At 38.5% G+C, this 25,687-nt stretch overlaps 1 protein-coding gene across 2 annotated transcripts in view; it reads right to left on the minus strand.

The window, feature by feature from the left end:
* Positions 1-25,687, minus strand: part of NLN (neurolysin) — a 92,622-nt gene that overhangs the window by 24,052 nt on the left and 42,883 nt on the right. Inside the window, exons 4-9 of one of the 2 annotated variants that reach the window (XM_081053156.1) lie at positions 19,205-19,312; positions 16,879-16,981; positions 16,112-16,272; positions 10,763-10,898; positions 7,644-8,010; positions 1,074-1,221 (exon numbers count right to left, since the gene is read on the minus strand). In XM_081053156.1, the coding sequence (XP_080909282.1) occupies positions 1,074-1,221; positions 7,644-8,010; positions 10,763-10,898; positions 16,112-16,272; positions 16,879-16,981; positions 19,205-19,312 (1,023 nt within the window). Of the gene's footprint in view, positions 1-1,019; positions 1,222-7,643; positions 8,011-10,762; positions 10,899-16,111; positions 16,273-16,878; positions 16,982-19,204; positions 19,313-25,687 lie in introns of both variants that reach the window. The other variant, XM_081053155.1, reaches the window with a different exon arrangement.

The raw sequence follows: 25,687 nt of genomic DNA on the forward strand, positions 1-25,687 counted from the left end.
AGGACATTACATCAATTTTCAAAAAAAATCTCTAGAGAAAGGCTGTTAGGAAAAAACTAGCAAAACACAAATAAAGTGTAGAGTTTAGTTAGCAGTGCTGTACCCATTTTGGCTACTTGATTGTGACAAATGTACTACAGTAAGACGCTAACAGTAGGGGAATAAGGATAAGAGGTACATGGGCAATTTTTGCACTACTTTGTAACTTTTCTGTAAACCTAAGATTGTGCTAATACAAAGTTATTTTTTAAAAGTTTATCTTTAGAGATGCACAGAGATTTCAGATTTGGAAAATTTTCTCTACATTTATCAGTTTTTTTATAAATGTTAGGTTGAACTACAGAGCCAGATGTTTTCATATGTCAATAACAATTAAATTTTAGCAAGTTCATATGGTTTATACTAGAATAGTTTGGGTCTATTTTACTAGATTATATTTCAAAGTTGAGAATAAATGTACTTTTCATTTTCAGAAATAAAGAAAAATCAGTTGCAATCCATTACACGCACACACACGCACACACAGCCACCCTCTCCCTGGCAAATTTTCTCCATGGTTATATTATCTGATTTTAATTTGAGGCTAGTAAAGAAAGGTATTATAAAACATTTTTTATAAAAAAGAAGGAGTCTGAGATAGTTGAAAATCATTCAACTAAAAGCATTAACAAGCAGAAGAGAGAGATTACAGCACAGTGTATCTGTGAAGCTTATACCAAATTGCAATGGAAAAGAAGTAAAAGAAAAAAAGCACAGTATTTGTAACCCTTCATTAATGATAGTCTGCTTCCTTTTCCATAGGGTGGTATTTAATGCTCTTTCATTAGTGGATTAACCTCTGAGTAAAAAAATACGTTGTGAAAGAGGACAAAGAAAAATTTTGTGCTTTTGCAGAAGGCTTATGAAATTCTTGAACACGTTCAGTTTCTGAAAAAACATGTTAAGAAGAGAAACCTGACCACAGTGGGGGGAAAAATCTGGAAAAGCAATTGGCATGTTTACCACCCCAAATCACTCACCTGTGCACAAATCTGATGCATGACATGACCAAATTCATGGAAGTAAGTCCTCACCTCATCGTGCCTCAGGAGAGAGGGACGATCTGCTAGAGGCTGTGAGAAGTTCACCACAAGGGCAGCCACAGACATCATGCGGCTCCCGTCGGGGAGGAGGCAGCCAGGCTGGAGGCCAAAGCAGGCTGCATGGTTGTATTTCCCTTCCCTAGGAACCAGAAGCGGAGTTCGTGAGATGTGAACATCCTTCCGCAGCAACAACATTGCCCGGGTCTCTCTCAGTCATTAGGTCATATTTGCTACATGTTTGATAGAAGATGCTTTGAAACATTTAATTCCCCTTTTAGAACCTAGGTCAACATTTTGTTAAAATGGAAAAACCAAAACAAATATCCGACTATCACTTCACATGAGTAACATCTCCAAAGTTTCTTTTGTTGAAAAATTTTAATGTCCGGATTAAGAATATAGGCCACACCTTGTATACAGCGGCAGGTCCAACTTACTTTAATGAGTTCCTGATTTTCTTCCCCAAAGATGGTATCACTGAACACTAACTAGTGTTGAAGCAAATCTGAGATGAAAGATACAATTTGAGTCACCAGGTAGTTAGTTATTCCTTAAAAACAGAATTGATGAAAACTAAATTCTATATAATAAGGTTGTTCCTTTTATTCAAGAAGGAAGGAATCAGTATTCACAATTAAATGAGCTCCTTTGATAAACTACACAAGCCTTTTGGAAACAGAATGCTTTTAGTTAGCCTGGGGAAAGAAAATTATACTACAAAGTTGTCTACTTTGGACAATGTGGTATCAGTGGTGGTCTCTCCAAAAGCTATGGGTCATTAGACTTTATTCTAGGAGTAGGTTTCCTTCTTTTTTTTTTTTTTTGCTAGGAGTCTCTAACAGTACTTCCAGGTTTGAGGTGGATTTTTTAGTTTGGTTTGTATATATATTTCTGTCTTATCTTTCTTGGTGACTCTTATTACTCTTGGGTTTTTTTCCTGCTGATGCTATTCAAGTTAAAAACCAAACAAACAAACAAACATACAAACAAAAATCCCTAGTCTTTTTCCAGGTATCTATTATGATGTATAAAGCTAGAAAGGGCATTGCTCCTATCCTTACAACAATAACACGCTGGACAATCTGCAAATCACAACTTCTCCTGAATGCATCAGAAAGCAGAAGTTGAAGGGCAATCAACTAATCTATAGTCTAAGACAGGTGTCTCCAAGGAGGCAGAGGAAAGAAGAAAGCAAGTATTTTTAAAAAATGATTTTATATACCTGAGGCAGATACTGCAGACACTACTAAGAAAAACTTTCAACAAACTGCTAAAGGCTAATGATGGACCAGCACAAATCAGGAACCGCCAGGAACTGTAGATAGGGAAATTCTGCATCCTTTTACAAGGTGTTCTCTGCGATTTCACTGGGTGCGGCAAAAAGGCCGGGGGAAGGATGAGAGCCCTCAGGAAGCATCAGTCCTGACCAGGCCTGGGAGAAGGGGCAGCTGCTGTCCTAAAGACATACAGCATTGCCTAGACCCTTTCACCTTCTCTTCCATGGAACAAAAGCCTTAAACTTCTGGAGGAAGGGCAACAAACTCTATTGCCCTTAAGAGCACTGGTGAAGACCTGCTACCATTGGGGGAAGGAAACAGAAAAAAACCCACTGCACCTGTAGGGAGAGCAAAAATACACTGTGGGCCCAGGCCTACCTCTGAGGGTCGGGTAGGATCACTGAATCCTAAGACCCAAACCTTACTTAAGAGTGACGCTTCATCAGAGCAATGAGAATTCCCTCTTCCAAACCAGGGTAGTCAGCATCTAGTAACAAATAATCGTCTACTGCTGAGAGAGCAGCAAGAGCATGAAAAGAGACCTGCTCTGAAGCACAGCACAAAGGAAAGACCTAAAACCGATGGTGGAACAAACACTGAGAAAAACTCAGGCAAACCAGCTTCCATCCTGAACACGGGCTATAGGAATGTGAAGCTTTAGGTGCATTGAAGTTAATCATAGCAACAACAAATCTCAAACCCAACTCAACTACTAAATAGATCGAATCAAACACACATCCAAGGCTTAGAAGAAGTAATTATGTGCCCATTTTCAGGTTTTAAAACTATTTACCTCATTCTTTACTGTCTTATATAAGACATCTGGCTTCCAAAAAAAATAAAAAGTTGTGAGGCTCACAAAGATGTCAAGAGGCAAAAAAGCACAAGAAAACAGACTCAGACATGACAGAGCTGCTGGAGCTATCAGGCAAAGGATTTCAAGTAATTAAAATTGTTAATTGTTAAAGGTTCTGGAGGATGTCACCTCTCACAACTCATTTTCAAAATCATACTGGAAGTTCTAGCTAATAACACAAGAAAATAAAATAAAAGGTATACAGATTGGGAAGGAAGAAGTGAAACTGTCCTTGTTTGCAGATGACATGCTGTCTGTAGAAAATCCAAAAGAATCAACAAAAAATTCCTGAAACTGCTGAGTGTTGACAGCAATGCTGTAGGATGCAGGATGAACATACAAAAGTCAATCACTTTCCTACATACTGGCAATGAACAAGTGGAATTGGAAATTAAGAACACATTACCATTTACACTAGCACCCCCCCCCCCAAATGAAACACTTAGACATAAATCTAACAAAATATGTACAAGATCTATGCGAGGAAAACTACAAAACTCTGATGAATGACATCAAAGAATAAATGCATATTTCATGTCCATAGATAGGAAGATTCAATATTAGCAACATGTCAGTTCTTCCCAACTTCATCTGTAAATTCAGTGCGGTCCCAATCAAAATCCCAGCATGTTATTTTGTAGATAGTGACAAATTGAGCCCGAAGTTTCTCAGAAGGAGCAAAAGACTCAAAACAGACAACTCCATATTGAAGGAAAAGAACAAAATCAGAGAACTGGCACTACCAGACTTTGAGACTAACTATAAAGCTACAGTAATCGAGACAGTGTGGTATTGGCAAAAGCCTAGACAACAGACCAACAGAGCGGAATAGAGATCCCAGAAACAGATCCACATAGTCAACTGCTCTTTTACAAAGGAGCAAAAGCAATACAAAGAAACACAGATAGTTTTTTAAACAAATGGCGCTGGAACAACTAGATATCTGCATGCAAAAAAATAATAATAATAATTAAAAATTAAAAAAATGTGTCTAGACACAGACTTTTTATATTCTTCACAAAAAATAACTCAAAATGACCTATATGTAAAATACAATACTATAAAATTTCATATATATGCACATATACATATGTGTGTGCGTGTGTGTGTGTATGAGCAAATCTAAACGACTTTCTAAATCTAAATGGTTTTGTGATGATTTTTTAGATGCAACACTGAAGAGATGAACCATGAAGGACTCAAAAGCTGAACTTAATTAAAATGAAAAATGTCTGCTCTGAGACAGACACCATCAAGAAAAAGAGAAGACAAGCCACAGACTGGGAGAAAATATTTGCAAAAGATGTATCAGATAAATAAAATATACAAAGAACTCTTAAAACTCCACAATAAGAAAACAACTCAATTGAAAAAAACTAAGTATATGAAAAGGTGTTCAAATATCATCATATATCATCAGGAACATGCACATTAAAATACAATGCGATACCACTCCATACTTAGACAACACTGACCACCCAAAATACTGGTGAGGATGTGGAGGAATAGGAACTTTCGTTCACTGCTTGTGGGAATGTAAAATGGTGCAGCCACTCTGGAAGACAGTTTGGCGGTTTCTTACAAAATCAAACATACTCTCACCATACGAACCAACAACTGTGCTCCTTGGTATTTACCCAGAGGAGTTGGAAATTTATGTCCAAACAACAATCTGCACACAGATGTTTACAGCAGTTTTATTCATAATTGCGAAAACTTGGAAGTTTTTGCAAGATGTCCTACAGTAGATGAATGGAATAAACTGTGTTACAAACAGGAAACGGAATTTATTCAGTGCTTAAAAGATACCAGCTATCAAGCCATAAAAAGACACGGAGGAACCTTACCTGCATATCACTAAGTGAAAGAAGCCAATCTGAAAAGTGTAGATACTGTACGATTATAACTATCTGTCTTTCCAGAAAAGGTGAAGCTATGGACAAAGTAAAAAGAACAGTAGGGATTGGGGGTGGGGGTGGGGTGGGGAGAGAGAAAAGTAGACCACAGATGATTTTTAGGGCAGTGAAACTACTCTGCATACTATAATGCTAGACACGTATCATTATAATTTGTCCAAACTCATAGAATGTATATCAAGAATGAACCATATGTAAGCCACGAACTTTTGGTAATAATAATGTGTCAATGTAGGTTATCAATTGTAACAAATGTACCACTTTGGTAGGGGATGTTGATAATAGGGGAAGCTACGCATGTGTGGGTCCAGGATATATGGGAAATCTCTATACTTTATGCTCAATTTTGCTGTGAACCTAAAACTGCTCTAAGAAATAAAATCTATTTTAAACAAACAAACAAACAAACAAACAAACAAACAAACAAACAAACCAGAACCATGCCAAGGCTGAGCTAGGAGCAAGCTGGGACGTTGAAAGGGAAGGCAGACAGAGGAAAGGCAGAGGAAAGAATATGTACCCTGACACCATGCATTCAATTCGATAAAAATTTCAGGCAGCCCAACCTTGGGTTGTTCAATGGGCCCATCAGTGTTTCTGGAATGATTTCATGTAGTTAGTTGGAAATGTGTAAACAAGTAAACAGATCTACAAATCTTATTTTTAACCTAGGAAAACTAAAATAATCTGGGAGGCATTTAACCTGTTACATTTTATACCTCTTGGTATATTATGAAAGGCAACAAAACTATTCTTGATTTGAGAGTAATATGGGTGCTACTGTGTTGGAGAAACAACAGTTGAGTTTTCTTCCAAAAAGATTTGGAGAATTAAAAAAAAAAAATCTAAGAATCGCTTAAAATCTAAGGCTTTCTACCAATTAAAAAAAAAAAATCAGTGAATTGAGGGGTTTTTACCTTCCTTTAAAAAAATAAACTTGATTTATGTAACTTCAAAAGATTCCTTATTCTGAGATTATGCTTTTTTACATTTTTTAAAATAAAATTCTGGTGATTTTAAAGAATGTCCTTAGCTGGCAATCTCATGTTGGAACCCTCAGAGTGTTTTTGTTTTGTTTGAGATCTTAGTATTTGATTAATGAAAATTGAAATGTGATTTAAAAAATGGTCTGTTCTTGAATCTATTCCATGTATTCTTTTTTTGAGTTAATTAAACAAAAAAAAAACAAACGAACAAACAAACCCCCAAAACCCAACTTAATCCTTTAGGAAGCAAGCATGTAAGGTGACAGGAAGTGAATATTAAGTAGGTCACTTGTCACCACTCTCACAAAAGATTGTCCTCTGGTAGCAACGGCCAGATCTCAAAGAAACCCATTATCTCTTGGCAGAGAGATAGCAGGATGGGGTGGCAAGAACTATCTTTGACATGGGAAGAGAATATGGAGGCAGTTATAAGAAGCTCCAATGTTGGAGGATTAATCCCTGAAAGAGTTCTTGGCTTCAAACTGTATGCTGACACTTTTCAATTAAAAATAGACCCATCTACATTTGACATGGGTTTATTTTTAGCTCATCTCAGAAGTGCAAGAAAGTCCATAAAGCATTGGGATAAGATCTCTCTGCTCGCTGTCTGAACAACAGTTTTCTAGCCTTTTTGCAATCAGCTACCTGATGTCACCCAAAGTCTGAATTTCAAACTTGTTATTGCTACTGAACTAGATAAATACCGTAATATCCTTTGGCATATTTATAGTAAAATGGATTAGTAACTGTAACACACTGGCTTTGTTTTAGAAAGCAGGCTAGAGAGAAAGTGATCCTTTCCTGTCTGATGAAACACTGTGGAGTCCCAAGTTACCACATGCTACAGATATAATAATATTTTTAATTCTTACCATTAACTGAATACCTAGCCTGGTAATTTGCATATATAGTTTAACGAACAAAACAATCCTGCAAAGGGATCATCAGTCCCATACTACAGATGAGAAAACAGAGTCTCAAAGAGGTCATGTCACTCAAACATTCCAATTCAAGTTTGACTGACTGCAAAGATTTTGCTGTTCCTACTATATAAGACTCAGGGTTAGTGGCTATAGATTTCAGAATACTGGCAGACACATCACCTGAACAACAAACATTTTGGGGGTCAATTTTAAATGACGTAAATGCAGTACACGAACTAGATGATGATGATGATAATAATGATTATGATGATGATGATGATGGTAGCTGCTAACATTAAGCACTTGCCATATGCTGGGTAGTCTCTGATTAAAGCTTTGCATGTAATTAGCCATTTATCCTTACAACAACCCTACAAAGCAGGTAGGATTAGCATTCCCATTTTATAGGCCTGTAAAGAAACTGAGGCGCAGAAACATGAAGAACCTGCCTAGTAAGTGATGGAGCCAGACATTCTGGCTTCAGAGCCCACATCTTTAATACCTTTACTAAGCACCAGGAAAGAGAACGATGGAAGACAAGAGTGTTAGTCTGGGTAAGAGTCAAATCCCTAAAGTCCCTTCAAACAATGTGATCGTCAGTACCTTGGATAGAGGTCCAAGTAGAACTGTCCCAAAACTTCTCCTGTGGCTTTGTCCTTCACGGTGTAAAGCGTAACACTTTTATTCCACACATGAGCATCTGTCACTTGCTCAAATGCAAGTCCCAACAACTCCTGGTAGATGTTCAGCAAGCCTTGGGTGACCTCTTCGATGGGGAAGTATTCCTTGAGGATATCTTGGTCTATGGAGTACTTGAGTTCTTCTGTCTGAGTCATATAGTAATGCAGATCCCAGGCATTGATTTTCCCATCATATTCAAAACCCCTCTCTTCACATTCCTTTTTCTTCAAATTCAAAATGAACTCTCGTTCTGCCTCACCCAAGGGTTTTAATTTCTGGCTTAAATCATCTGTAAGGGAAGTGTGAAAAATCTCAATGATCTATTGCTCTTGGGGGCAAGCATGCTCCCACATACCACTCGTGTTTGGCGTGGTGCTTTCTTCTTTGCAGTACTTGATACAGATAAACTGAAAGAGAGGGAGAGAAGCAGGGAGGGAGGGATAGAGGGGGGAAGGGAAAGCAGGCTCCATTATGACAGCACTGCTGTTCTCTTCAAGATAATTTCTTTTATGGCTCCTCGCTCCTTTTCCTTTTAGCACCACCCAAACCAGGCCACTTCCTCACAGCATCAATAAAGCTGAAGTTTATCTCGGAGAACTCTGACTCAAGAGTGTTATTAATTCAGGGAACAAAGCAATAGTGAAAATAAACTCATGTGCATGATTATTCTTCAATGAGGTGAGGCTCCCCAGGAAGGCAGGGAAAATAAATCAAATGCGACCTGTGAGCAGTACTACTAACACTTGCTCAGAGCCTTGGATGGCCATGGGTTTAGTTATCACTACCCCATTCCTATAAAGAAAATCTATTTTGACACAGCAATTCCACCGTTTAGATGGATACCACAATTTATATACTGTGTTTAATTAATTTGACTATTTCCACTGTATTTGGTGAAATAAATATGCTCTTATTATTTATTTATTCTTCACAATTTGTTCCTATGTAAGACAGAAGTGTTTGGCTCTGTAAGGGACATGGCAGTTAGGGAGGCAGCCCCAATGTGTGGGGTGAAGGTAACAGTCTGAGGCGTGCTGCGAAGAGAAAGGAGGAAACTCATAGGAGATACGAAGAGATATTCTGATTAGGCCTGTCAGAAAATAAGTGAATACGAGCAGCAAGAGGACAACTCAGATGGGAATATGACCATTTTAAATTAGAGGGAAAACTACTTTAAAAAATTAACTTAATCAAGTCGTTATTAAGGAAAAATTTCAGTAGATGCTGTCACCATTGAAGAAAACATTCTCACCAAATCTGTTAGCTCCCTGAGCCATTCTCTTCTATAACATGCATTAGAATAGAAGGCAATTACCTGTTCAAATCTGTTGTTACCACTCAGTGGAAAATTCAATAAGGAAAGGACCTCATCTTATTCCTTTCCATGGTCTTACCATTTAGTGCACTGCCTAATACAGAGAGTAGTTATTTCATAAATGTCTCATGAATGAATGAATGATATAATGACAAATAGCTACCATTTATGGAACACCTGCTAATGTCATATCTGATGCCAGCATATGAGGTTGGACAATTAATTTTGCAAACTCATCCTAGAAAAAGTGCTGCATACCTCGTTGCTGCGTATCACTACAGTCACCTTCAAAGTACTCCCCTTGGGAAGCTATGCACTGCCTCCAGAGCCTAGTCCACCTTTCAAAGCAATTTGGGAACTCTTTTTCTAGAATGGTCATCAGAGTTATCATTACATTACCCTTGATGTCCTGAATGTCATCAAAATGTCTTCCTTTCAATATTTCCTTTATCTTCAGGTAAAGAAACAAGTCACTGGGGGGCAGATTATGTGAGGAGGGAGGGCGTTCCAATACAGTTATTTGTTTACTGGCTAAAAACTCCCTCACAGACAGCACCGTGTGAGCTGGTGCATTGTCGTGATGCAAGAGCCATGAATTGTGGGTGAAAAATTCAGGTAGTCTAACTTTTTCACGCAGCCTTTTCAGCACTTCCAAATAGTCAACTTGGTTAACTGTCCAGTTTGTACAAATTCATAATGAATAATTCCTATGATATCAAAAAAGCTTAGTAATATTGTTGCAACAAGTTCATGAACTTAACTCCCAGACCTTGTATATATTAATAATTCAACGTATGGCCATTAAGGACATAGTGGAGTAAATCTTGGGCTGAAGGCTGATTTTAACCCATTATTAATCATACCCAACTTAATTAAGCTAATAAAAAGACACCAAAGTAATAGGCTACAAACTTTGACTGGTTGTTAAAGGCAAATCAAGTTTGAAAAGGGTCAGTGAGGAAAGTTAAAAAAAATCATATTTCAGTAAACTCTGAGTAGAGACAATTACAATGAAAATCGGTATCTTTACCAAGGCTACATTAGTCAACCATTTTCACTAAGATGAAAGAGAAAAACAGAGTGACTATTGGAATAGTGATACCTAGACTGAGATAAGGATGGGGAAGAGTGATAGAGTACCAATGACTAAATGTCACAGACATAAGAACCTTGATTTTAAAAAGATTAGTGAAAAAGTGCTTTTAAATGAATGTGAATATAGTTATCAGATAATAGTTTTCACATATATTATTGTATATTAGTTTTGTATATAATAAGTGGCTTCTGGAATATAAAATGTTTTATTTTTGTTTATATATTTTATTTTCATTTATGTCATATTTGTCAGATTATTTCATATGAATTCATAAGTACCCATTCTATAACTACCAATTACTTATTGGCAGTGGGCTAATATAATACTGTCTGTTAGGACCCCAGATGTCTTGTTAGGCATTAGTATAAAAATCCCAAAGATACAAGATAGAATGAAGCAATTACTATTACTATAATAGTAAAATAAACAATGATCAAACCTTAGAACCAAGCACATTACCTGACACAGAGTAAGTGATCAATAACTTTCTCTTAAATGAATGAAAAACAGGATGTCCTCAAAAGCATATTAGGTTCGGAGACCCTCTGTCAAGTTGGTACCATGCAGCAAAACAGTCATAGAAAAAAAGAAATGGAAATGTACAAGTGACTAAAAAAAGAAGAACCTAACCTAGAAAAGCTGTTACATGGCTTGTACTCTTCGCAGTGTTCATTTCAAGGACAAAGTCAGCATGTGTGCTATAGCCGAGTAGTTTGGCCACTTTGGCTCGAAGTGGGAGTAGCTGTTGCAGAATCGTGGTGTTTTCCTAGTAATAAACAACAAATAATAATAATTAGTTAGCTCCAAAGTTTTAAAATAGTAACTACATGTATTTTTAGGTTGGTGAGACGTCAAATATTTTTAGACCATCCCAACTTCTAGTAAATTATTTCAATGCTACAGAATTATTTTTTTTTTTTGATTCATGATCCAATTGTACTTCTGAAACAACTGACTTTTTAAACCTCAGGAGACAGGTATGAGGTCTTAATAAAATTTTAGGTACTGTAAGCTTAGAGTAAAAATATATTCTTAAAGACTAGGGGCCGGACTAGTGGTTCAGGCGGTTGGAGCTCCGTGCTCCTAACTCCGAGGGCTGCCGGTTCAATTCCCACATGGGCCAGTGGGCTCTCAACCACAAGGTTGCCAGTTCAACTCCTCGAGTCCCACAAGGGATGGTGGGCTCTGCCCCCTGCAACTAAGATTGAACACGGCACCTTGAGCTGAGCTGCCGCTGAGCTCCCTGATGGCTCAGTTGGTTGGAGTGCATTCTCTCAACCACAAGGTTGCTGGTTTGACTCCCGCAAGGGATGATGGCTGCGCCCCCTGAAACTAGTAACGGCAACTGGACCTAGAGCTGAGCTGCGCCCTCCATAACTAAGATTGAAAGGACAATTTGAAGCTGAATGACACCCTCCACAACTAAGAATGAAAGGACAACAACTTGAGTTGGAAAAAAGTCCTGGAAATACACACTGTCCCCCAATAAAGTCCTGTTCCCCTTCCCCAATAAAATCTTTGAGAAAAAAAAAAAAGACTATAGTGATTGCATTTAGTTTCATTGACGGGACTACATCAAATATTGATACCTGAATGTTTTTTACATTGTGGTAACATAGTTTTCTTCTTTTAATTAATTTATTTTGTGGTAACATATTCATAACACAAAATTTGCCACTTCAGAAAAACCCAGAAAATAATACGTGTTGATGAGGATGTGGAGAATTTGGAATCTTTGTGCATTGTGAATGGGAACATAAATTGCTGCAGCTGCTGTGGAAACAGTCCTCAAAAAAAAAAAAAAGGTAAACAGAGAAATACCAAACGATCCAGCAATTCCACTTCTGGGTTCATATCCCAAAAAAGAAGAAGCAAGGACTCAAAACAGATATTTGTACATTCATGTTCACTGCAACATTATGTTAATAACAGCCAAATGGTGGAAGCAACCCAAATATTCACCAATGGATAAACAAAATGGGAGAATGATGAGTTAGTATTTCATTGGTATGAAGTTTCAGTTGGGAAAGATGAAAACGCCTGGAGACGCATGATGGTAATGTTTGTAAAACAATGTGAATATGCCTAATGCCACAAAACTCTACACTTAAAAATGTTTCAGGGAGTTTTCTTAAATTATTACAAAAATTTTTGTGTATTTTATTTGTATTCAAAATGTAAATAATGATATTGCTTTATTGTTTTTTTAAACAATAAAAGGAAAGGTAAATAAATGTCAAGGGCAACCGGATGGCTCAGTTGGTTAGAGCATGAGCTCTAAACAACAGGGTTGCCAGTTCAATTCCCACATGGGCCAGTGAGCTGCGCCCTCCACAACTAGATTGAAGACAGCGAGCTGTCACTGAGCTTACAGAGGGGCAGCCAGATGGCTCAGTTGGTTAGAGTGCAAACTCTCGACAACAAGGTTGCAGGTTCAATTCCCGCATGGGATAGTGGGCTGTGCCCCCTGCAACTGAAGATTGAAAACGGCGACTGGACTTGGAGCTGAGCTGCGCCTTCCACAACTAGATGGAAGGACAACAACTTGGAGCTGATGGGCCCTGGAGAAACACACTGTTCCCTAATATTCCCCAATAAAAAGTAAAAAATAAATAAATGTCAAAGAAAAACTTCTCCCAATGATTAAACCAGCAAATTATGTATGGACCTGTTTCTAAGGAACATCACACACCAAAGTCAGACTACCTGGGTTCAAAATTTGTCTCCATCATTTACAAGTTGTCGGACGGTTGGCAAGTTCCTTAACCTTTCTTTTTTTCTTTTTTTAAGATTTTATTGGGGAAGGGGAACAGGACTTTATTGGGGAACAGTGTGTACTTCCAGGCCTTTTTTTCTAAGTCAAGTTGTTGTCCTTTCAATCTTAGTTGTGGAGGGTGCTGTTCAGCTTCAAGTTGTTGTCCTTTCAGTCTTAGTTGTGGAGGGCGCTGCTCAGCTCCAGGTCCAGTTGCCATTTTTTTTTTCTAGTTGCAGGGGGCACAGCCCACCATCCCTTGTGGAAGTTGAACTGGCAACCTTGTGGTTGAGAGGCCGCGCTCCAACCAACTGAGCCATCCGGGAGCTCAGTGGCAGCTCAGCTCAAGGTGCCATGTTCAATCTTAGTTGCAGGGGGCGGAGCCCACCATCCCTTGAGGGACTCAAGTTGTTGAAATGGCAACCTTGTGGTTGAGAGCCCACCGGCCCATGTGGGAATCGAACTGGCAGCCTTCGGAGTTAGGAGCATGGAGCAATAACCGCCTGAGCCACCGGGCTGGTCCACTCCTTAACTTTCTAAGCCTCGGTTTTCTCATCTGTAAGATACGGATAATAAAAGTAGCTAAGGCATAGGGCAATTCAAATGAAGATATACGTAAAGAGCACAGAAAAGTGCTTGGTACAAGAGCAAACACTACGTAATTATCTGTTATAATTATTATTACTTTAAAATTAGAATGGAAACATAGATAAAACACATAGTATAATTCTCCAATGTCTAAAATTAACTAGGTTGAGTTTGTCGTTTACCTTTTTCAGTTTCCCTAGACCTTCTCTCCAAACTGCCAATTTTCTCCCAATATCTATTCCCCTATTTTTCCTTCTACTACTAGAATTCTCTGAGTTTCTGCTGGACACATGGTCACCTGACTACTTTTCCCAGACTTCCCTGAATCTAGTTGTGGCTAGATGATACACATTGGGACAGTTGAATGTTAATGAGGTGATGAGTGAAATTTCTGGGTCATCTCTTTATAGATGCTTGTCTTGCTAGCTGTATTGAGATGACAACAATGACCCTGGAGGCCACATAACTAAGGATGGCAGAGCCGTCCTCCAGCTCTGGACCATTCACCTCCAGCTCTAGAGCATTCACCTTTTTAAAAAAATTGTGGTTAAACATATATACCATAAAATATACCATTTTCACTATTTTTAAGTGTCCAATTCAGTGGCACTAATTATATTCACGTTGTTGTACAACCATTACCACTATCTGTTTCCAAAACTTTTCCAACACCCCAAACAGAAACTTGGTAACCATTAAGCAATGATTCCCCAGTCTTCCCACCACCTGGCAGATGTTTATCCTCTCTGAAGAGATACTTTTATCTTATCTGAGCCACTGTGCTTTTGGTTAGTAGAGTAACTTTTGTATAGTTGCATAACCTATACCCTAATATCCACATAGATTGATACTAGCAATAAGGCGCTGCTATGACAAAAATGAAAAACATAAAGAAATGGAAAGTGAGGATGCAGACACTGCAGGCTGGGAAGCTGGTAATCCTCACTGTATCATGGATTCCAGTAAAACTGCATAACTAGGATAGCAGGCCAGTTACCTACTGAGTCTTAGCTGTAGGGGAATTCTTTGGGAAAACTTATAATGTTTGGTGTATATTTGTTGGCATTTGTTGCTTTTAGAAAGGTTACATGAGAGAGATGAACTCAAGTGAGAATTGATCAGTTTGCAAAGATGGAAGGAAAAGAATTCCTCTAAGAGAGGTTCTGCTTATGGATGGATCACAATCTGGGGCTTCAGATGTCTGGAAAAGCCAATTGCCCTGTAATCCTAACATCAGGAGAAAGGACTGTCACTCAGAGTTATTGAACTGCAGAAATTTGAGAATGATGCCTTTCTCCTCAAGCCAACTGTTTCAGAGGGCCTCAAAGTGGACCCCAGCTAGTATATAAGATTTCGTAGGTTTAAAAACTATGACCAAAAGAAATCTTTGCGTACAGTTATTTTAACATGAGTCTGATGGAAGCAAACAGACAAGAAATCTACTAAGGTTTTAATGGGATTTTATTACCAAAGATATAAGCCTGGCCTACAAAAGCTTATGATTATTTGATTCCTAAAGCAACCCTCAGGCTTCAAACTGACATCAGCAGGAATCTGCTTCCTGGATATGGTCATGGAGGGTAATGGACAGGAAAGAATTCCCTGCAGGCAAAACCAGGGGCCACGGAGTACAACTGTTAAAGAAATTCCTGCCAGAAAGGAGACCTAGTAAGTACAATCGGCTAGCCAAGGAACTTCACCAGAGTGGAATCCTCATAATTCCTGCCAAACTGTTTCCGAAAATTGGTATGGGCTTGCTACATTTCCCATTCTTTCTTTTTCCAAATGGGAAGTTCTAGTGTGGTTATTCTGTTCCTACTCTACCACTGAGTGTGTGTGTTGCGGGTGAGAGGGCCAGACAACTTGTCTTCCCTTTCATACATTTCTAGATCATGAGAAGCAACAACTGGGGAGGACTTTGTTATCACTCAGAGAGCTTAGTCCTGGAGCTCAAGGCAGTAACTGGTTGGGATCTGACACCTGGTGAATGGATTTGACATGTGGTTAACACGGTGCCGATGATTACTTGGATAGCCAGAAAGACAGACTGCGGGGCAGCTGGGTGGTTGATTTTTAGAATCCATTTCTAATTTTTCCTTTTTTCCTTTTATGAATAGAATCCACTCAGCTGAGCAAATGGCTGTCAAATAAAGACTACATTTCCCAGCCTCCCCTGTGGTTAGATATGGCTCTATGATGGAATTTGGGTCAATGGGATGTGAATGGAGTTGATGTATGTCATTTCCAGGTCGTCTTAAATATTTGCTCTGTTCTATATTTTCCCTCTTCCCAACAGGCAGGGAAATGGTGACAACTGAAATGTCCTTGAAAGTCACTTGCTGAAGAAAGAGAGATGGCCCACCAGCCATGGACTGTTGACTTGAGAGAAGAATACAACTTTAAGTTTATTTAATCCAGACTACTTTTATTAGAATAACTTAGCCCATGGCCTTACCACGCAGGTTGCCAATGAGCAAGCAAAAAGCTAAATCTTGTAGGTGTGAGGAATTAGGAAGCACAATGCTCACACAAATAGGAATATTAGTCTCTGAGCCGACTTCAACATTGGTAAAAAAAGCAAACCCTTTTCTTAAAATCTTCCATAAAAACAACAACAAAAAGGCAAACATTTATAGTACCTCTTTACACCTTGTATTAAAAGCCATTTCCAACTTCCTTCTGGTTTCAGGGATACAACATTTCTTCATGACAGGAAAATAGTGTGGATATTTTAAGGTAATTTTATACTTGTCATCGACTGTCTTTTCTAAACTTTCAATGAAGTCATCAGGAAGAGCACCTGCAAAAAATCATTTTCTCACACATCAAATTTTCCACTCATTATTGGTTAATTTAGCATTGACGTGGTGTCTTGAAGAACTCCGGAAATTTTGTGAAGTAAAATGCCAGTAAAATAATGAAAATTCTTACAATATCATTTTGATGTTATTGGAATGGGGTGATGTTAGAGAACAGGGGGCCTAGGAGATGGTGATTCAAATTATAAATAGGCTTCATTGCACTTGTGCAGATGGCGTTAAGATGAAGAACAGGCAGAAAAGTAAGCCAAGCAAGATCCAGAACAGACTAAGAAGAGACTAGTTTAATTACACTATACGGGACCTTGTGAAGCAAAAAAATTTTCAATACACCAAAGGCTGTTAAACAGCATAAATTATCAAGAAAGATTATGAAATCTCCTCAGGACTGTACCTAGAAACAGTACATACTCTTATTGGCCTAAAATCTACGCATGGTTTGGTTGTCTTTTCTGTGGAAGGGACGGTGGGTTATGTAGTATCCTTTTTTTAAAGGATTTTTTTAACTTTGATTTGACAAACTGTAAGGTGACATTATTTGCCTAAATTATCTAATTTAATCTAGAAAAAAAATAACAAAGTTTTACCAAGTTCAGCCTTGGAAAACACAAGGAAGGTATCATCCTCATTGAGGTTTTTGTTAAAGTCTATACATAGCTCACTCATTCTTTTCTTCATTGCTTTGATTTCCTGAAACAAAGACAGAAATACAGGACATTACCAGTAAAATGAAACTTCCATACTTATCATCATCAGTCAAATAAGTTTCACTTTTATATGAAGATTGACTTCTGTACCCAACCCTCAGGAAATACTTTCGTAGAGATGTGCTTGGTAAAATACTTTTCTGCAGTCTTCTGTGTTGCGTCCATGAGTATCTGTATGTAATATGTACAAAAAGGCAATGCTGGAGATATGTTAGAAATTGTCGTAAATGTGCAAGAACTAAGTAAATTTACGAGGTATAGTCAAAGCAGAAACTAGTACATAGCGCACCCACAATAAATAGTTGCTGAGTGGATGAATGAATCTAGTAGCCTATTAATATTAATAATTAGCATATTTCCAATCTTTTCCAATTCAAAATTTTAATTTAGTAAATCAGTACTGTGCGCTGAAGTAAGTCAACAGATAAGAACTGAGTAATTAATTCTACGGCTACTTTGGGAAAAGTTATGTCTGAGTTTTGTAGACCGTTTGCAAACAAAGGTGATTCATGAGCCCTAACATTTGTATAAAAAGTATTAGGTGGGATATCAAAGGAAGCAATAGAAGGAAACCGGAAGAAAACAACAGGAAACAACTTTATTCATCTGTCTCACTCTTCTAAAAATGCAAGATAATGAAATTTATAGAAACCACGCTGGTTCTCAAAGGGTGGCCCTGAGCAGAAGCATCATCACCACCTGGGAATTTGTTAGAAATGCAAAGTCTTGAGACACATCATATCTACCAAAACACAAACTTTCAGAGGTAGGTCCCTCTAATCAGTTTTAACAAGCCCTCCAGGTAATTCTGAAGGCCACTAAATTTGAGACTGCTGACTTAATACATATTTAGTGCCATTTGCAAATGTTGTGGTTGTCTCCCCAAGTTCTCTTTCACTTCCTCCCCCCTCTGCAGGACTCACGTGGTTTGAGCGGGGACCTGATCCTATCTGAAGTTCCAGGGATGCTACCTCTGCACCAAACCTCTGATTACCTGGGTAATCCCATCCGTGCTGCAGTAGCAACTGGTTCAGGTGACCCAGGCCTGGCATTCCTCCGACTAAAAGGGGTCTCAGGGTTAGGCATAGGATTCAATCTGGGCTATTAAGACATGAGGGAGGCTTGATGAGGGTTACTCTATGTGCTTCTGGATGGTGGGGTTTTTAGATTTGCAGCCATTTTAGAAATAAAAGGTAGCCCCCTTTGGATAGTAGTAACACTGAAGAAGGCAGAGTAGAGAAATAGAAAAGTCGCCACTGAGCATCTGGACCAAACTAACCCATGAAGCCCAACTACTTCTGGACCTCCCAGCTACACAAGCAAATAAATCTCTTTTACTGTTTCAACAGTGTTGTTAGCTGCAACCAAACACATTTTAACTAACACAGTGTTTGTGCCCCAAACAGAACTGATTAACCAAAGGGCAAGTCAGATAAGACAGATGAGTTATATTTCTCCTGTAACTAGGATCAAGAGGATAGAAGATGTTCAAAGAGCATTTAGGTGGGAGAAAGGTGCCATATCTCAGTGGTGCCTTCAGGTATATCTGCCATGCTGACATCACCTGGTTTGGATTTCTTTCTAACTTGTTTCTAGTTCTACTGCCTAGAAGAATCACCTGGAAATAAATCATGGGTTATTTTTTTCCTTTCCAAAAGAATAAAGTTAATTCTGCAGCCGAGTTTATTTCTGAAACTAGAAGATCTGACGGGCATTACACAAAAGAAAAGTTTGAGAAGCACTTTAAAGCAGCTAGTCTCTCTGCCCATAAGGGGCATGCATACTTGTACATGAATTGTAGGGTGCTCCATTCCAGAGTGCCGGCTTAAAAATTCTCCATCATAAGGATTTGATTACCAGTGCCCTATCTCTGTAAGACCATGGGAATGAGAATCCAAATGAACTATGAATACCTGGAACTAGCTATCAGAGAACAAAACAGAGCAGAGAAAACAAGCCCAGAACACATGAAACAAATAAAAGTTGGAAACGATTAAAGAACAATTCAGTTATCAGTGGTTTGTCAGTGACCATGAGGTTAATAAGAGTTGTAGAATTTATTACCATTGACTATCAAATACATTGTAAATGGATTTGCATTATGCGTTATTTCCCATAATACACGTTTCCCTAGTTCCAGTTTTTTGTTGTATTTTTGTTTTATTTATTCTTTTTTTTCCAATAAGAAAAGGAAACATAAACTCACATTTTGTACTTCTTCTGGAAGATGGAGCCCATTCCTTTTCCCCATTTTAATTGACTTTTCCAAGTATCGTCTGGCTTCAGGCTTTATCTTCCCTAGATCACAGGTTTCCTGAAATTAAAGAGTATGACAACCATTTCTGTTACAACAGTGCTTGGGTCAATTATAAACCATGAGGCCAAAGCAAATCTATTCATCATCTTAGTTGGGCCATGAAGCACATAGGTGATTACAAAGCAGATCCTTTTGAAGACCTAATTTCTCTATGCTTTAGTGAGTGTCTGCTCATTTAAAACAGAAAAATTAAACACATAAAAAGCTAAGCAGATTTACCTTGCTTTGCCTCAGAATCAAGAGTGCCTGTACCACTCGCAAGTGTGATAAGAGAAACATTTGCATAATCTCATTCTGAGCATTCTCTATGACCAAGTGGTCTTTTTCACAAAACATGTTCCTTATCATCAATCACCTGGATTTAATTTTCTGTTATTTGCTACCCTGGTTCCACTTCAAAGGTAGGAATAAAAATAAAGAGCAAATTATACACAAATGGAGAGGGGGACTCTTTTGCCAACATACCAAAAAAGGACAGCTGGATAAAACCCCAGGAAAAGGCTTCCAACACTTTAAAAACACCTTATTGTCATTTGGCAAGAGAGATCAAGGGATTACAGCATGCTGTGTACGAACAGGTATCTGGGGAAAAGGAGTCAGCACTGCACACAGAGGAGGAAAGCTGGACAGTACTGCTGAACTTGCAAGCAGCAACTCAAACAGCACTCACTCCAAATAAAGAAGGGCCCTGAGGGAAAATGGAAAATTCCCCTAGCCACAGCAAGGTACAAAAACACCAGACAGTTCTTCAAAACAGGTGGAAGAATATATATACCATGTTTTCCCGAAAATGAGACCTATCCGGACAATCAGCTCTAATGCATCATTTGGAGCAAAAATTAATATAAGACCGGGTCTTATTTTACTATAATATTTTATAATACAATATAATATAATATAAAATATAATACATAATACCAGGTCTTATATTAATTTTTGCTCCAAAAGACACATTAGAGCTGATTGTCTGGCTAGGTCTTATTTTTGGGGAAACACAGTACATGGCATATCTGGATGGCTGGTCAGTTGGGATGGCTGGTCAGTTGGGGTGCCTGGCAGGAAATGGACTCCAAACAGAGTCGGCAGGTGTAATGGATTTGGTTGAGAGTCAATGAAGGCCTTCTGTTTCTAGAGCCTGAGAGACCTCTCAGCCTTAGAGACCTACCAATAGTTGCACTCTCTCCCCATGAAAGATCTGGGCTGTCCATCCCTGAGCTTTAGATTTCCCCAACTAATTATATCTTTAAAAGAACTATGCTTAGCTCTAGAGCCTGTATTTGATTGTCACAAGGCTCTTGCTGCAATAATTCTGTAATGTTTTTACATTTTTATTGCAGCAGATAAATAGTTGTATTCTGACTGAGGGTACTACTTAATACAACAATCTGTATCTCACTTTGCCGATCAATAAAAAATTTTATGTCTCAGTAGTAAAATACTTGTTGTGCATACATTACTCACACTTTCCCCTGAATTTATGCTCAGTGGAGGCAGAGAGCAGTCAGACTTTTTTCCATAATAATCTTCTTTAATGTCCTTGGAGAATTTCTGAGCATGCTGGCAAGACTGGAGTTGGAACACTCCCTAGCTGGTATTGGCACAGATTGGGATCCCAGCAGCAGCAGGTGTCTGCAATGGGAAGAACTCAGAATGGCTAGGGAGATAACTGGGTTATGGGCTGGTTCCCTCAGGGATTGCCAGCAGTTCAAATCACAGTGCTCATGTGGATGTGATAAACCCCAGCTTAAAAAAAAAAGTTTATTGGGGAATATTGGGGAACAGTATGTTTCTCCAGGGCCCATCAGCTCCAAGTTGCTGTCCTTCAACCTAGTTGTGGAGGGTGCAGCTCAGCTCCACGTCCAGTCGCTGTTTCCAATCTTAGTTGCAGGGGGCACAGCCCACCATCCCATGAGGGAATTGAACTGGCAACCTGGTTGTTAAGAGCTCGTGCTCTAACCAACTGAGCCATCTGGCAGCCCCTCCGGCAGCTCAGAGGCAGCTTGGAGGCAGCTCATTGTCTTCAATCTAGTTGTGGAGGGCGCAGCTCACCGGCCCATGTGGGAATCGAACTGGCAACCCTGTTGTTAAGAGCTCACGCTCTAAGCAACTGAGCCATCTAGGCGCCCCTAACCTGGCTTGAACAGCGCCAGGAAGTCTGTCTTGAGGTATGGGCCATGGCAACAGGAGTCTGTAGACAGTACAAGACTGGAAGTTGTAAGGTTGAAGAGAACGTAGGCAGTAGCTCTGTATAGCAGGGGGAGAAGAAAAAAGTCCCTGGTGAAAAGGGTCTGGCAAGAGCTGGGTAAGCTGTGAAGGACCTAAGTGAGCAGGCTGAGATACAGAGCAGAGAGACTTCCCAAGCAGGGCAGTGACCAAGGTAGAAGCCAGGCACACAGCGGGACAGCCGTGTGTGTACTTGGGTTCTCGGGGTTCACCAGTCACATTTAGCCCTGGGCTCAGGACACAGGCTCACAGCAAGTCTCACCAGCAAATGTAAGCAGAATTCTTACTCTACACTCTGCTTGATCAAGAGATCTTACTCACACTCTGCTTGGCTCTCGTAGTCGGTGGGCCTGGGCTTGCCATATCTGGGAAGAGCAAGGCTGCTACTTCAGAAAGCCTAGAAGTATACTCAGCATAGTAAACTCCAAATTCATGGTCTAGATTAGGTAAAACCACATACTCACCAAATAGTTAATGTAAGTATAAACACGTAGAAGAAGATGTTCTGAGATCAGTCAGCCCTGACTTAGGTCCTATTAAAATGATTAATTATCTGTACCAAAATAGGTCACTTCCCACAAAAATGACACATAACAAAAATCTGACTCAATTATAACCAGACCCCCTTTGCCAGTCAGACTCTGAGGCCTCGGAAACCTGCAGAGGTCTCTGGCAGGAGCAAGGTGCTTCTAAAATGTGCTTCTATAGCACATTTCTGGCCCAGAGCTGATCACGGTATAATAATATTCTCCCTTATGCTAGCCAGCCAAAGTCAGAATTACGTACTGCTCGAAGATTTTCTAAGAGGGAATTAGCCAACACTTCTAGATTGCTCTGCTGTGGTTGCATCTTCCTTTCTAAACAAGAATTTAATACCCTTGAATCTGAACCAGGTCTCAGGCCTTTCATGGATGAAGTTTCTCCTCTTTAGGAGAAACTAAAGGCTGTGGAGGCTTTAAGAGAAACTAAAGGCTCTTTAGGAGAAACTTTAGGCTGTGGAGGAGGGGCTAAAGTTCTCTGAAGAAATTTTCAAATTTATATAATCTGATAGCAGGGCTCTTTTTACATCTCTGTGGTGACAAGATTTAGTTTCCGCCCTACCCTCCTCCTGCAACAAAAAGCTTTTATATAAATGTGTGAATGCACACACATACTCTTACACACATATGCTTGTATTTTGCATTTTAATTTTGCAAGAAAACTGAAGGTCAGTGATTTTCCTAAGACCACACAGCTATTAGTGGTGAAAGTGGGGACAAATAAATTCTTCATATTCTTAGTTTTGTTCTTTGCTCGATATGCCATACTACCATCCTTAATTCATTATCATTCTTTAGCATTTCATAAGAAAAAGAATGAAAAATTTTCTCAATTTCCCCCAAACCCTCCCCAATGTCTTTCCCATGACCTTGCCCTTTTCTCCACAAGACCTCCACATTCCCAGTTGCTAATTTCAGTGGGATTTTCTGCATTGTACACACAAAGTAGAAATTGCAATGTTGTTAAAAGAACCTGAGGATTAAGCTAGTATGTTCCTCTGAATATCATTTAGAAAAACTGATTCATGAACTTCAAATATGCTAAAGGAATATAAGGCAAAAGAGTACGATAATACAGATCCTATTGCAGTAACTAAAATAGAAGTATAACTTGTTTAATTAAATGTTATCTTTGCAGCCTTTTCCTGTGTTTGTTTGTTTTTTTCAATCAGTTACATTTACTGTTAGGTTTCTGTCCTATTTTACAGAGGACATCCTTGGGCAGCTGCGGACATTCTGGACAGAAAGGCTGCCAAAAGGCCTGCATGCTAGCTACGAACTCAATATGCCATTGTAAAATGTGCTGCTTTTGTGTGGGCCACAGGCAACGTGAGGACAGAGAGGGGGAACCACACTGCATGAAGACACATTTGAATTGGGGCTAGTTCAGTTCCATTCAACATACATTTACTGAGCTCCTATTCATGCCTGGCAGCAGGAAAACAAAGGTGAATATCCTAGGGATGTTTTAAGTCACATAAAGGGAAAAAAAATACACATTAGCAGATAATGTCAGTGTCATGTAGTGAGTGAATAGAGAGGTAAGTACTTGGGAAGCACAAAAGAGGGGTGCCTGTCTAGTGGGGAAACTAAGGCAAGGCAGTTGATGCTTTATATGGGATCCCTCGGCTTTTAAGAGCTTGACAAAGGTGCAAGTTTCAGCAGTATTTGCTATGACCAATGACTAGACTCAATACATTTCAAAATTAAAAAGGCTTGCTAAGCGACAGGAATTATCATTAATTACCATGCTGAATTTTGGACATAGTTTCCTTCCTTTACCCTTCCTCTTTTCCTTTCCTTTCCCTTCCTCCCTGTCTTCCTCCCTCCTTTATTTCCCTCCTTTTCTCCCTTCCATCCTCCCTTTCCCCCACTCCTTTTTTTGCCATAGTTTTAAGGCACTGATTCTTGTACTTTATTTTGGTACTAGGTCTGAATGGCTAGTAGCGTACATCACAATAATAACATTAAAACTTTTCTTTTTAAATCTCTAAATGGCTAAGATGAATTTGAAAGACCAAAGCCCACAGCTCTGAAAAAATATAATAGATAACAGCATGTCTCAATTTAGCCTGCATAATTCAGACTCTACTTCACTACCGTGTTTCCCTGAAAATAAGACCTAGCTGGACAATCAGCTGTAATGCGTCTTCTGGAGCAAAAATTAACGTAAGACCCGGTATAATATAATATAATATAATATAATATAATATAATATAATATAATAATATAATATAACATAATACCCAGTCATATTTTAATATAACATAAGACTGGGTCTTATAATATAATATAAAACCGGGTCTTACATTAATTTTTGCTCCAAAAGACGCATTAGAGCTGATTGTCTGGCTAGGTATTATTTTTGGGGAAACAGGGTGATAAATCCCTCTTCTGTACTTATTACTTAGCAGGCCACTGGAATAAAATATTATATACCTGGATTGTTTTAACATGAAGATACTATATTTTTCCCACCAATGGATGGAAAGAGTGTCTATAAAACCTTTTTTATCTTTGCTGGATTTTTAGGTAATAATTGAGAAACCTTTGTCAGGACTGTGAAGTGAGATTTACCATTTATTAAAGTGTTCAATTCTAGAAGAAAACTAATACTGATAGTTATAGATTAAAAAAAATACTGCCTATACTAGACTTATTGGGGGAATTATTCCATAAGTTATATAAATATCTAACCACTATGTTGTACACCAGAAACTAATATAATATTGAATGTCAAGTGTAATTAAAAACAAAATTTAAAAATACTGCCTAAATAAGCATAATTATTTGTCAAGGAAGGTATTTAAAGATAACTAAATCTAACAAATAAGCTCCAATACATAAACAATACAAAAGTTATTTTTCATTGTTCTGATATAGCCTGAACAGACATTGTAAAAACCCCTAATAATGTCCCCACAATAAACCCACATGGATGAGGGTAATCAGTCCATTAGAAAGTGGAAAAATTACAGAACCAAACCTGAAACTAATATAAATCATTACAATAAAAACCTAAAGCTAAGCAGCACAAACAAATACACAAATCTGATGAATGTGCTGATGTTTACTATCAGGTCACTATGTTGTGCTAGTCTACTGTCTAGTCTACTGTACAGGAAGCAATTTGCCCCCAAATTTAGTGGGCTAAGTCTGCATTATATATAGAAAATTTGAAAGCATAACAAAGAAATCGAAAGTGACAAACCTCCCATATCTTGATGACATTGATAATCAGAGAAGGTAGAACAGTAACAAAACATTAGGCTCTATTAATAACATGAAAATTGAAATACCTTTACTTTTTGAGGATAGAAAATCCCAAATGAGAACTTAGAAGTCAGGATGAAAACAGAGTAATCAAAGACAATTAGAAATTCTGAGAAAGTTTTAAAATATATATATACTACTAGAATAGAAATTAGATTATTTTGGGATGAAATAAAAATAGGAGACTATAAAGGCCATGATTGGAATCAAATAGAACAATAACTGGGGTCAAAAAGAAAAAAGGAAACAATGTGACTAATAAAGAATAATCATAAAGTTATTTCATGTTATTTTTGTAGTGCCAAAGCTCAACAATACTGAATCACACAGATGATCA

The sequence above is a fragment of the Rhinolophus hipposideros genome (genome assembly GCF_964194185.1).
Source record: "Rhinolophus hipposideros genome assembly, chromosome: 7".
NCBI classification, from domain to species: Eukaryota; Metazoa; Chordata; class Mammalia; order Chiroptera; family Rhinolophidae; genus Rhinolophus; species Rhinolophus hipposideros.